A 14,133-nucleotide genomic window follows, 5' to 3' on the forward strand; every position below is an offset into this window, starting at 1 on the left:
GGTCCTTTGGTCCAACCCCCTGCACAAATGCTCTTCTTCAATCACCCCCTGGTCAACGCTTATCCAGGCTCCTCTTGAAAACCTCCAGTGACGGCCACTCCACAACTTCCCTGGCAGTGGATCCTGCAGCCACTGTGCTGCTCTGATTGCCGGGAAGTTTTTTTCCCCTGATGGCTCTTCTAAACCAATTTTGCTGCAATTGCAAGCCATTGCTTTGTGCCCTGCTCTCTGCAAGAAGGGGGAGCAGTTGTCCTTCCTCTTCTTCGTGCACTATAAGACCCTGTTTCCCAGTTGCATATGATTGTTTGGCCAACTTTAATTCATTGTTTGGGCTGAAATCGTCTCAGTTTGGGACCTGTGCTCCGAGCCGAATTTCTTGGGGAAAATGCATCAGCAAACAAGGCTCAGATGTTTCTAAGAAAGAGACTGGGGGGGGGGGAAGGGTTTTCTCACGTCACATTTTTTGTGTGTGTAACCATTTCATTGAGAAATGCTAGCCCCTCTGGAGCAAAGGCTTGCAATTTGATGCAGGTTTTGCCTTGAGAATGGGCTTTTTTTTTTTTTTTTGCCACCGCTGTGAAAATCTCCTCGAACAAGCCTCCAAACATCTTGCTCCACATACACCCAGGAGAGATGGAAGAGTTTTGCAGATTCTCTGAAGATGACATCTGCACTGACCATGCTCCATCCCCGTCACCTCTCCTGCCCGCTGCCCCCCCACTGCAACTATTTATCTTCACCGTAGAATATTTTCCAGCAATGGTGCCTCCTTCCAGCCCATTATACCTGATGAGGGCTATGGGATGATGCATGGAGGCGCTGAAAGCAGGAAGAACATCTATCTTGTTCAGCCCACCCTTGCCTCAGCTCTCCCCCTGGGCAGCAAGGAGGTGCAAAGTTGGGCCTATGAAGACAGCAAAGTTGGGTTTATGAAGACATGGGATGTAGAAGGGACTGAAACACAGAGAAGGACAGTCTGGAGAGCCCAGAAGGGCTTGGTAGAGATGGGGCATAATCTGTACCCACTGCCCTCAGAACCTGGAATAGACCTGGGAGCCTGAACCCCACCAGCAAATAGGAGCAAAAACCACTAGTCAAACATATACCTCATCTCCCTCCCAGGGCTGGACCACACAGGAGATGACAACCTACTACTGCTTTCTGGTAGCTCAGAGAACTGGCAAGACCTCAACCCTGCTGAGGAACTTCAGCATTCATTTAATGCAAGGGTCCTTTGGAAAATAAGTGAGAATGACACCAGAGAAATAGGGAATTTGCTCCCAGAATTAATTCTCTGCATACATGAGATAGGGGCAGTCGCCTGCAGAGAAGCAAAAATACAATAGATCCACGCTGCCAATTCAGTATAATTGCAATCGCTGCACTCTCAGCGTGACCCGGGCTCTGGTAGGAAATGGATAGGGCTGAAAGAAAGTCTGGAAAGAAACAGGTAATAACACCTGTCCACTTCGCATCTGCCATACAGTCCATTCTCACTTGCCATCCTTTACTTTGGGAGGAAGAGACTGGAGGGACAACCTGCAAAAGTATGTTCTCGTGCTTTCGCCAGGTTGAAGGCTTTGCTTTCCAGATGTAGGAGAACCATTGCAGGGAAAGGGAGACACTTTCCATGCCGTCCCTCCCTTCTGCCTAAACCTCCTCCGACATGGAGCCACCTCTGTTTTGGTTTAATAATGAAAAGCAGAGCACGAAAACTGGCTGTAGGCCCTGCTGAAGGGCTGCATGCTGGGGCAGCTAGGGGCCTACAAGCAGGGACGGGGCAACACCTCCACATTATAAGTTCCCAGGAGCAGCTGCAGATTATGCTGTAGGATCCTAGCAGGTGCTCTCATCTCCTTTGTATAAAATGCAAAACTTTTTACCCCCCTTTTTTTTGCTGCAAAGGTGCTGAATATCCCAAGGAAAAATCAGCTCCATGTATTTCTTGCATTTTTAACTTCCTGTTGGCCACAACAGCCATTTGTGGTTTTCTGGGGTTTTTTTAATCCTGCATTTCTAGCTGTTAGAGGAGCCTGACAGACTGTCTCTGAGCTAAAGAGGCTACGGGAAAAAAAAATTAAAAGGGCCGGAAGGAGCTGAAAGCTGCACCACTTGCTGTAAGCCAACCACCCAACCCTGTCCCAAGCAGGGCACTTACAGCTGCTGAGTTTCATAAGAAGTTGGACTGATGCTCTGTGTTTCATTTGGATACCAGCAAGGAAACTGAAGCAGCAGAAGCCACCAGCCCGGCTGCTAAATGAACAGTAGCTTTCATATTATGAAGCTCCCCAAGCAGCAGCAAAGAAACTAAGGAGAAAAGGAGGTTTTGAGTCACAAGGTAAGTTCACTGGATGCAAACAGCTGGAAAAATGATTGATCTGGAGAAGGGACTGTTCCCACCCAGTCGCTGCTGATGGCTTGAATGAGTCACAAAAAAAATACTGGTACAGTGACTTGGTCTTTACTTTTACGCTGCACTGGGACAGGCAAAATAAAGGAGTGGGTTGACTGGGGACTTTCCAGAATATTGTGCTAGTGGCTTTAAGATGTCCCTGCTAATGCTCATCACTTCCTTTGCCACCCCTGCCATGCCCCGCAGAAATTGCGTTCATGCTGCTAGGCTTTTTTTAAGCAATAGGTTTGTCCACATGAATCAGTGCCCCCGCTGTACTTTCCAATGGCTGCCTTCGCTAAGGGGGCTTTCTCTGCTTTCCCAGCCTGCAGATCAATTCTTTGCTAGCACAGATGCAAGGCAGATGTAGGAGCTGTCTTTACAGCCCCCGCTCCAGGCTCAGAAACATTCACAGCTTTAACATGTGTTGCTCCAGCTTTGCCCAAGAATCGCAGGGGTGTGAAGCGTGCTTTCTTCCCCTAGCCTCAGCCGATTAACGGTGGTGCCCGTGTGGCTTAGCAGAGGGCTGGTAGAGTCATCAGTTAGTCATCGCCATGTGAATTGCCTGGACCAAGGGAGAGAAGTGTCTATCCAATGGGAGTCAACACCAGCCCTTGGCCTTTTGCTTTGCAAGCAGCAACGGCTGCCAAGGAGTGAAAGCAGAGGTCTCATGCTGCAAAGAAACCTTTTTCCATGTGATTGATGAAGACTCACCATCATCATCGTCATCATCCACATGACTGAAGCACGTGGCTGAAACCGAGGCCGCAAGCCACTGACTCACAGGCGGTGCCGTCACCAGGAGGAACTCCATTTCTACCGGCAAGGAGCAGAGGAGCCGCCCGTTTCATCAGCTCGTGTTTCCTCTGGGCAGTTGCTGAGCTGGAACTTGTCCTCCTTCTCCAAAAAGCAGGGCTGAATCATTGTCTGGCCATGTGAAAATGAGACTCCTTCCCAGGGCCCGCCCAATAAAAAAACATGACCCTGTCCAGTCTCCAAGCCATTGCAGTCATGTTCCTGGCAAGCAACGCCACCAAACATTGCTCAGGGGAAAAAAAGAACTAGGAAGGGACCCTTGGGTCTTTAGTAAGCAGTGATCACTTTTATTTGGTGTTCTGGGCCACGACCGAGGCTCTGAAGCGGTTCTGTAAGACAAATGGATAAAACAATAGCCGTATTAATAACAACACTTGCAACAGTAACAAGAAAAATGATTGTTTGAGACCCCAAATCATTAATGAAGCAGAAGGCAATTTCACACATGGCATGAAAGCAGGCATTGCTCCCTTGATCAGAGTGGAACTATGTCAGCGCCTGCCAGCTCTGAATGATATATCTCTTCTTTATTAGGAATCAGAGCAAAGGCTTGCTGAACTGTAAGGATTGGATCTAACCTCTTGTTCAGGCGACTGTGAAACCACGGAGCAGCTACTAATTTGGGATGTGACCCAAGCTTCTGAAGTGTTTGGGTGCAGATCTCAGCTCCTTTAAATTTGGGACATATCGAAGTTTAGGGTTGTGCTCCATGCTCAAAGGTGCACTTTTTGATGGTCTCACCGTGTATCCAGACAAAGTGGATGCTGGGAAAAGATCTTTTCGCTGTAAGCAACCACATTTGAAAGCCACGGACTTTCTGGTACGAGCTGCTCCTCAGGAGAGTCATCCCCAAATGCTTTGAAACATGTGAAGAGAGGGAGCCAACAGAAAGGCATCTGCAAAAGGCTGTTAATTGTGCTGGTATTTTAAGTGACACGGCCAACTCTTCCTCTCCGTGTGCTCCTCAAATGATATTCAGGCAGGCAAAAATGCTCATTATATCTCAGTGTGCAACAAGGCACTAAAATATCTGAGAACTAGGCCATCGTTTCAAAGAACAGCTGTCCATCAGGGGCAGTATGAACCTCCCGCTGGGAGAGATTCCTGAACTGTTTGGATTTGAAGGGCGCTTGTACACGTGACGAAAATTGGCTGTTTTTGTGGTTTAATTGCATCACGCTGTACACATACGGGTTTTTTTTACAATTTAAATGAGTTTACTACATTGGCAACTAAACCACATCCGCACGGAGTTTAGTTTGCAACATAGCTATTTGTAACGTTGCAGCCTTATCTGTTTATATTTAAGACTGGTCGCTGTTTTATGGGGTGTTTAATTAGCCCATCAAGAATTGCTGTAGAGTAGCGGTAATGTATTTGTATAACTGCTCTGGATCAAACGCAGCATATGATACAACAGTGTCCGTGGCTAGAGAAAACTCTTCAGATCCATAATTTATGCAACACCTGCTTTGACAATGAAGTGAGAGCTCAGCCATTGGCAATACAGGTTTATTATTTCAGGTTGTATCTGGGAATGCATTCAAAAGTTTGGATGCTTGCTTTGCAAAAACCTGCTGGATTTGCTGCAGGGAAGAGAGACTATTAAATGAGACTCTAGTATTTTTCTATTCTCATCTGGATAGAAATACCGTAGGAAAGGCTTCCTATGGATCAGATTCATAATGCTTTCACAAAAATCAGGCTCCACTTTCCTATTATTTTTTTAATAGGATTTTTACCAAGCCGGTAACAAAAGAGTATCAAAACAGAAGTGCAAGGGTCATGGTTGAATCATTTCATGTTTTGCAAGCTTCCAATTTAACTGCTAAAGGGTTTTTTTTTAAGATATCCCCATTTAATGCATGAAGAAGTTTCATTTTCTTGGTTGTCCAGAGAAAATTTCAGCTATTTTTCTTCCATCTCATTTGCCACCAGAAATTAGCTGTGCTTATGCTGTGTTCTGAGCAGGTCTCTTGAGACCGTTATAGGAGAAAAAAACAGTTTCCATTCCTCATAGTAATTACCTATTGGAATCAGATTAGCTGAGAAGAAACATCACTTTAAAGCACCAAAAGTTCATTTATGAAAATCAGAGACAGTAACGCATGTGCAGCTATTGTAATGAGGAGGTCTTATAGTGTCGTAGTGTATGTGGCTTAATCGCTTGTGTCATTAGGGAACGTGGGTCGCAAGTGTAAAAGGAATTAGTGAACGGCAGACCTCAAGAGGTTGAGAAGATGGGCTCCCTTTAGACAAACTATCAAAAATTGCAGATAATTTTAGAGGTCTTCCCTCTGCAAACTTGAGGTAGGTGTGAGAGGTGAGCCCAAAGTGAAACAGCTTAATCCAACCACTTAAACTTAAAAAAAAAAAAGGATCAGATTGCACCAAGACTTTAACAAAAGAGTATCAAAACAGAAGGCCAAAGGTCATGGCTAAACCTTTTTTTTATGCTTTATAAGTATCTAGTTTAACTGGAATTGGATGATCCTACCTTGAGCAAGGGGTTGGACGAGGTGACCTCCTGAGGGCTCTTCCAGTCCTACTTTTTGATGATTTTGTGATTCATCTTCAACCTCTGAGCTGGGCACCCGATATGTAGGAAACATTGGCTCCTAATTTGAACCTTGTGGGATGCGTCCATCTCTTTGCGAAGACTCCCAACTGTGGGTTGCCTTGCAGTATTTTTTTATCCCTTTGCTCTTGGGTCTTTGAAAGTAAATGGAGAGAGAGCATTCGGCAGGCAGAATGACCTGGATTGCATTTTTGGACAAGCCACCAACGTTTTGAGCCTCTTCTTTGAGTACCCAGGGTTGTGAACATTGTGGCCATCAATCGGGGTTATAACAATGTGATGAGAAGAGCCAATCAGGAATTTTTTGGTTAAATGATTTTATTGAAAAATACTGATTCACTAGATGACAAAATTTGGAGGGTCAGTGGGGGCAATTCTTTTTTTTTTTTTCAGTGAAAATATTTTGAAAAGGTTTTGAAACGAAACCATCAACAAATGTATTTTTTTTTTTTTTTTTTTACGTTTTCTAAATATAAAATTCAAAGTTTTCCACTTGACAGCAAGGGGGCTGGACCTGATGATCTCACAAGGTCCCTTCCAGCCCTAAACTTCTGTGAATCTGTGACATGCCCTTTCATTTTTACTTTTAAGCTAATGAGCATAGAAAAATTCAAACCCCAAATATAGTTCACAGATTGTAAGGCTGGAAGGGACCTTGGAAGATCATCAGGACCAGCCCACTGCAGAGCTGACATTGAAATGACGTTTTTCAATGTCATCAGCACAAAATATTTTGATTGACCTGGACCCACGTTTTATTTTTGTCACTTCATAACATATTTTTTTTAATTTAATCTTTGTGCAATTATTGGGAACAATTATGTAAAGTCTCCAAATTTGTCATTGGATGGAAAAAACAGATTCTGCCGGCTTTCTCCCCCCCACAGTTTTGCTTAAGTATAGTGTCCCATTTCAAAGCTTTCAACTCAATAAGAAAACAACAATTCTACATTGAAATATTTTGGGATTCTAAGATTTCCCTACCACATGCAGTGTCTTTGCACTGAAAACTATCTTCGGTTTCTATTTCTGTCCTTTTTCTTTGGAAATGTCTCCCCCCCTCTCTGGAGAAGTAGCACGAAGGATGACCAAACAGGAATTTGATCAGCTCTGCCATCTCCGGGCATTCTGCGTTGAACTAATACATCATTCTAGACACACGCCGGCACATCTGATCAGTATGAAAAAGTAGGACAAATGTTCCCCCAGTGTTGGAATTTGAATCATTTGCTGAAGACACAACCTGCCAGATCTTTCCTGTAGTGTAAGCGGAGGTGCTGGCAGAATGTATCCGAGTTTGTCGTTCACAGGCTTGCAAAGGTGATAAATCTGCCTCGTTGGGAAGAAAAAGGTTATCGTTGCGCTTGGTACAGTAAGATCTCAGTAACCATCTTTAATAAAAAACACATCTCCCCTTTCCACCCATATTTCCATCAGCAGTGTTATGTTAGGGGCTCTACCTTTGTTTTTAGGTTTTCTTTTTCTTGCACTTTTCTTTTAAGTGTTTCCTCCAGGCCTCTCTCTTTTTTTTTCCCCCTTGGATTTACTTTCCTTCCCTCTAATCCCACGTGGGTTTTCACTTTCATCCCCTCATTTTGCTCCCTTGGTTTCCATTTCCCCTTTGCTTGCTCTGTAATTGTGTTCTGAGATGCAACTTTGCAAGTGCTGGACTGTGAGGTTTTGTCCTCTCCCGCCGCAGTGCTCTCTTTGCTGCTCTCCCCTACCTGCTTTTTCTCTATTTTTATCTCCTTTCCCTAGTTCTTTGTCAGCATGTGACAATCTATTTTCACATGCAGACTCCAACACCACAGTGGCCTTACCCTCAACCACATGTAGAGTCCATGAGATGTCCAATTATAAAGGTTTTCACACATGCTTACACACCCGCAGATATGAAAATTCAAGACCCTTAAAGGAAACATTTTTGCTTTGATTTCCAAGAGCTGTACGCCATAGATGATTTTTTTTTTGCTCAATAGACTGTTTTTCCCAAAGCAGATGAAAACAAACCTGCCCGCCCTGCACCCCTGCACATCCTTATGCTTCATGAATCATGGAACAAATCATAGATTCTGACAATTTCCCCAGTGGGTAATTATCATAATACTTCTCTCTAACGTACAATAGATAGATAGATAGTAGGGCTGTGCAAAGCTTTGACTTAATATTCAGTTCGACAAATATTCGACATATTTGACCTTGAAAAGTGAAAGTTGAGTTGAATAGCAGCTGGTCGAATAGTTGTCGAATCGAATACCGGAAGTCGAATATTAACAGCGCGGGTCGAATATTCGACTTGCCTATACTGGATTCCCTATGGGGGCAGGAAAAAGGAAAGTAAGGGGAGGGAGGGGGAGAGGGGGAGGAGTGCTTTCATGACTGACATGTGTAGCTGGCCAGTGACCTGTCAGCATTCGCTGAGGTCCCGTCCAATCCCAGTGCTCTGGGGGAGGGCCAGAGAAAATACAGAAAAAGCAGCACTTTTGCTCCCTGCTTTCTGCCTCGGGGTCCATTTCTGAGCTGCTGGTGTTGTCCAGCACCTCCGCGTCAGGCCACGCCGGCTGGGAGCCCTGATCTTTCCCTGCTTGCAATGCTAGCAACAGGGATTTCTGAGAAGTTGGTGCTTTTATTTTATAACTACTTTTCATATTAGTTTACGCTTATATTGGATAGGGTTAGTAGTAGCCTAGGATCTATTCTATATATAGGCATTTAGTATTTTATATATATATCATAGAAAAGTCAGGTCAGAAGTGACCTTGTAGATCTCCAAGTCCGAACCCCAAGATATTCAAGTCTGACCCCCTTTTTTTTTTCTAAAATATGTGAAGCACTGTGTTTAATACACTGAACTGTACAGTAATTATTCAAATACTTGTATTCTGAATTGTTTAAGGACTCATACATTAGAGAGTCACACTGTAATTACTTGCCAGAGCACTCACAACTGCATGGAGAGTTATGAAGTTAACACAATGTCTATTGACACTTGGGCAGTGATATGTTGGTACCTCTCTCCTTTACTCCTCTGAATAACTAGTGACCTTACTTATATAGTTCAGCTTCAACTTAGTCACACAAACAGATAAATAAACGGAATGAAAAAGAAATATATATATATTTTTTATACATCATTCATTCTTTCCACCACACCAACGCTTCTCAATATATTATCTACACACACAAACACATTGACACAACATCCAGAAATCTAACCCGTGGCGCACGGCACACTTAGAGGTCCCAGTTTACACACGAAGGGACACATTATGAAGTGGGGTGGAAAGGCAGGTGGCCACACTGGCCAGCCTGCACGGAGGGGAGCAGGGGGCGTTGCAAGCGGGAGAGCTGCAGTTTCTCCCCGCACCAAACTCAGATGCAGCCTCTTTCCTCCCGCGACTTTGTTGAAAGTTGGCAGGTTGTGTGGGCCCCTCAGGAGCTACCATTCCTGCAAGTGTCACCAAGATCAGACAAGAAATGCCAAAGTTATAGCCTGCTTCGACCTTCCCCATTATAGCCTATGGGAAGTCGAAGCAGCTCAAATATACGACTGAGCTTCGACCTCGAGTCCAAGCGGAGCCGCGTCGACTCCAAGCAGACGGCAAATCGAAGCGGGACCCGGTTTAATATTCGACGTGGCTGTCGACTCGAATATTACCTGCTCTGCACAGCCCTAATAGATGGAAGGATGGATGGATAGATGGATCTATTTCTGTGTAGACCCCAAACACCACTCTTTTACCTAAATTTCTAAATAGTCCCCAAGTGGAAAACTTTCCCCTTTTTTTGTTGTTTTGAGAAGGAAAAAACCCAACACAGACATGCTGATCCTTTTAGTGATAATCACCATTCTAATCCGAACTACGTGCTTTAAACAAGAACTAATATTTTTACATTTATGAATCCTCTATCTACATCCAAATCAGAAATATTTTTCCTAATGAATGCTGTGATTCTCCTGGACAAGAGCAATACAAGCAGGCAGGAAAACAATTAAGTCTCCTTCGCCTAATGCTTTGAGATTGCAACGATGCAATGTTCTACTACATGTCCCCTAGGCTACTGCTTTATGGGCCAAAACCATGAAAAAAGCAAACTACTTTTCAGTGAAATAAAATTGGGTCTTGAACAGCCAATAGATTTAGTTTTGGGGGGGGGGGTGTTATATGACTGAACATAGCTAATAGTCCTCTTGACTTTAGACCAGACCTAACCAAGCCTAGAAACTTGTGGTCTGAAAACAGGGAATCCCTCATAAAAAATGTGCCATGTAAGTAGGACATACTACCTGACTAGACTGTCGATATGGGTCCCCTTTCAAATTTGCTTTAATCCCCTTTACATTCATCTGGCAATATAAGGAGACCGAATGCACACCTAATTTCATTCTGGAGTGGTGTAAAAGGACATCCACATGAATGAGAAGTCTGGCCTCAAACTGCATCATATTAAAGCCCATTAACTTCCCAAAAGCTTACACCCAAGATCAGATTTCTGTTGCGTTGTGAACAGAAGCATCACAATTATTCTCCAGTCAGTTGAAAACTGTTTACTGCTTTCACATTAAAAGGTATTATTATTCATGCTAATGATTATAAATAGTCCAGCATGCTAATAAGCATTTGACAGGCCTCTCAGTGAGTTCAACAGAAGTACGATAGAAAAATAAAAAGTGAGCTTCTCATTCTTTGTGGTGATAAGTCAAAAGCCAGAACCCGAGGAGGATGTTTCCTATAAAGTGCCTATAGTCCAAAGGACAGATATTACTTCCCCCTCAGTCTTCTCTTCTCAGGAACAGGGTTTATTTAATCCGGGGAAGAGAAGACCAAGGGGGATGTAATAACAGCCTTTAACTCCCTGCAGGGGGGCTGCAAAGAGGATGGAGCCGGACTGGTCTCAGTGGGGGCAGATGGCAGGACAAGGAGCAATGGGCTCAAGCTGCAGCAAGGGAAGTTGAGGTTGGATATTAGGGAAAACTTTCTCACTAGGAGGGCGATGAAGCACTGGAACAAGTTACCTAGAAAGATGGTGGAGTCTCCATCCTTGGAGGGATTTAAGACCCGGCTTGCCACAGCCTTGCCTGGGATGATGTAATTGGGGCTGGTCCTGCTTGGAGCCAGGGGTTGGATTAGATATGATCCCCCAAGGTCCTTCAACCTGAATTTGCTATGATAGTAGTTTCCCCACAGTGGCAATCTGTTCTGTATCCACTAAACCTGGCATAGTTCCCAGCCCAGAGGAACCGCAGCCTGGCATACCATGGTTTGAAATCTTGGCAGTACTTGGGAACCATGCCAGCCATCACCTCTCCTACCTCCCTGCTAACATCCGGGACAGCCTGCTGCAAAATTGGGAGTTGTGAAGTGTCTGACAAAGTGAGAATCTTTGCTTTGACTTCATGGACTCTGGATCAGGCCCCAAAAGGGCATAACTTTTAACAAGAAAACTATAGGCCAGAACCTTTGTGACTGTGAGGTGGTGAAGCGGTATGAAAATCAGTGGAGCGGGCAATGAATTCCTGGTAAAAGGACTGACATTTCTATACAAAGATAGAGAAGAGGAGTGATTGCCTAGCCATCATCTATTGCATCTCTGCATTTCCCTGTGGCACTTTGGAGCCTTCAGATAATACTGTAGAAAACCATAATTAAAAATCCAGAACCAGTGTTTGTGCAAAGCCATTGCTACTTAACGTTTACATTCACAGCAACTCTCTGACTTCCCAGCAGGCTTATTTAGTCATTCAGATATGAAGCCTACCTGGAAATTTAGCTGAGAGAGAAAACAGATATAATCAAAAGCCCCGCTTGACCAACTAACTCAGTGTTAAAGCAGTTACCTAACAAAAGGCTAAAAGGAAGATTTGCCAGGGAAAATGTAGAGTTGCATACCCTCCTACATTCACATTTCCCCTAAAAACTCTGGAGAATTATATGTGTTATATTTGCTTTTGTTGTTTTGGTTTTTTTAAAGGAATTACAGTAATTAGGGATGGTAAAAAAAATCAAAAATGATTATTATTACCTTAATACTTGGAGGGGGCGGGATTGAGCTAACCGATTAATGGATGCAACGCTCCAAGTTGCAACTTTGCAAACTAAATTACATCAGGATGTGGCTGAGTTTGTGATGATACAGACTCATTTAAAACCCCCCAAACTTGTGTCCATGTAAAGTGTGATGGCATTAAGGGAAATTTTTGTCATGTGTACGTGGTAACTCCAGTTACAACCAACTCTCTCATCATTGCCTTGTATTCCCCTCCAGGCTTTTTGTTGTTACTGCCTGTTTTCTCCTAACGGATACCTAGATGGGAAGCAGCATGGGGGCACAGACTGGCTTTTTGTTGTTTGCATGTACAGCGCCTAACATGATCAGGCCTGACCCCTGATGGGGACCTCTTGATGCTACGACAATAGCATAAATAATAAGTGCACCCTGTGGTAAGCAGACAGATGGCCATCGGTTGCTCTGCGTTGAATCATCCCATTAATCATGACTGTTACTCTCCCTGCTCCAGCTGGCCGAGTTGAAGATGAGTGCCTTGCTTCTCATGCTCTTGGTATCCATTGTGAACGTGGGCACATTGCTAGAAAAGGGCTCGCCGAGACGGGAAGTCCGGCGGCTGTCGTGTGTGCGATGCTGCGGCCCTTCAGAGCAGCCCGTCTCAGGGTCCTCTTTGCGGTACGCGAGGATGAGCAATGAGCCTGCCTATTCGGTACCCAAAGTCCGGCCCACTATAGACATCACCATCCTGAAAGGTGAGTCAAGCATGGTAGGAGGGGCATCCTCTTCTACATTTGGCCTATTTACCATAACTTCATAACCTCTGTTCTTCCTTTAGAGAGGAAAGTACCCATAAACTTCAGTAATTCAACATTTATAGTTCATCCAAGAGAGGCACCAGTGGCAACTTGCTCCCTGTCCATTGGCACGAATAGGTGGAAGAGATACTCTCTAGGTCTTTAATGTACCAGATAACAGGAGGGAAAAGATTCAAGTTCAAGATGAACAAATTCAGACGGTCCAAAGATTTTTACAGCAAGGGCAAAAAACTGATGGAATGAAAGAGTTAATGGACTCTCAACTCACTCAGAGGCTCCTGAATCAAAACTGGGTCTCTTTCTAAAAATACGTGGTATAACACAGATAGAAATCCTAGGCTTCATGCAGGAGATAGTGGGTGGGTTCAGTGATGGCTGTCCTGCTTCAGGACAGATGAGAGGGTCATCGGGGGTCCCTTCTGCCTTGAAAATCTCTGATAAAATGTTGGCATCTTGTTCTCTTCTGCATCGGTCACACCCATAGTATCTCCCCTTCCTCCTCTGTGTGTATGCTAATCACTGAGTCAGATATATGAAACACAGTTGATTTTTGGATACCAACACAGAAGTTCAGTGAAGTCAGGATATCACCTCGTGTTGTCTGTCCTTTGTTTTTGTCACCCTCTCTCAGTATTTGGTACTGGTCACCTAAATTAAACTGGTGCATCTTTCCCCATCTTCCCTGGTCTAACTTCCCTTGTAAACTATTTCTCTGAAATGAGTTTACTTGTGTAACTATATCTAGCTCTAATATGAGCCAAAAAAAATCACTTTCTGCAAATATTTGTATGAAGACAGTTTGGATTTTGCAACTCAGAGAGGTGCAAACATGAGGAAGGTAAGTTCTGGAGAGTAGGGACCAGAAGTTTGATGAACAATTTTTCTTGTACTTTGCCTGCATTTTTTAACAAAGACTATTGCCTAATTAACTAAACAGAAAATAGCACTGTCACCTTCACTTCCTGTCACATTTTACACATGTTCTTGACTTCTGTAGTTTAATCCTTCTAATAATTTTGGCCATAAAACATAAAGCAAAATTAGAGGGGACTCCTTTTTCTGGGTAATCAACATGGGCCGCCCAGCAGTATGGCCTTGTGGGAGCTGGGATAAGGATGGTCCAAAATTCAGATTTAAATGGGTATTTAAGAATGACAAGAACTCCTGAAGGCACCTGGAGAGTTTCTATCAGGTCGAACATTGGTTGCCTCCATCCAGATGTGTTTGTGCTTGAATATTGGCTGCCTCCCTCCATCCCGAGGTGTTTGTGCCCCATGTTATAAATGCGTCAGTTTTGAAAACGAGTCTTTTGTGATTACAGGAGAAAAAGGTGAGATGGGAGACAGAGGAAATCCTGGAGCAGTTGGAAAGGAGGGAGCACAAGGGCTACGTGGTTATAACGGACAGAAAGGTCAGAAAGGCCAGTCTGGCCCATCCGGCCATTCCTGCAAACAACTATATGCTGCTTTTTCAGTGGGCCGGAGGAAGCCTCTCCACAGCTCCGATTATTTTGAGCACTCCAC

At 44.1% G+C, this 14,133-nt stretch overlaps 1 protein-coding gene across 1 annotated transcript in view; it reads left to right on the top strand.

Moving 5' to 3' along the window:
- Positions 1 to 2,117: 2,117 nt before the first annotated feature.
- Positions 2,118 to 14,133, top strand: part of C1QTNF8 (C1q and tumor necrosis factor related protein 8) — an 18,540-nt gene continuing 6,524 nt past the window's right edge. Inside the window, exons 1-3 of the mRNA XM_019512704.1 lie at positions 2,118 to 2,338; positions 12,307 to 12,547; positions 13,932 to 14,021. Of these exons, the coding sequence (XP_019368249.1) occupies positions 12,322 to 12,547; positions 13,932 to 14,021 (316 nt within the window). The 5' untranslated portion in view covers positions 2,118 to 2,338; positions 12,307 to 12,321. The remainder of the gene's footprint in view (positions 2,339 to 12,306; positions 12,548 to 13,931; positions 14,022 to 14,133) is intronic.

This window comes from Gavialis gangeticus, unplaced genomic scaffold (assembly GCF_001723915.1).
Source record: "Gavialis gangeticus isolate Ggan-Ray unplaced genomic scaffold, GavGan_comp1, whole genome shotgun sequence".
In the NCBI taxonomy this organism is placed as follows: Eukaryota; Metazoa; Chordata; order Crocodylia; family Gavialidae; genus Gavialis; species Gavialis gangeticus.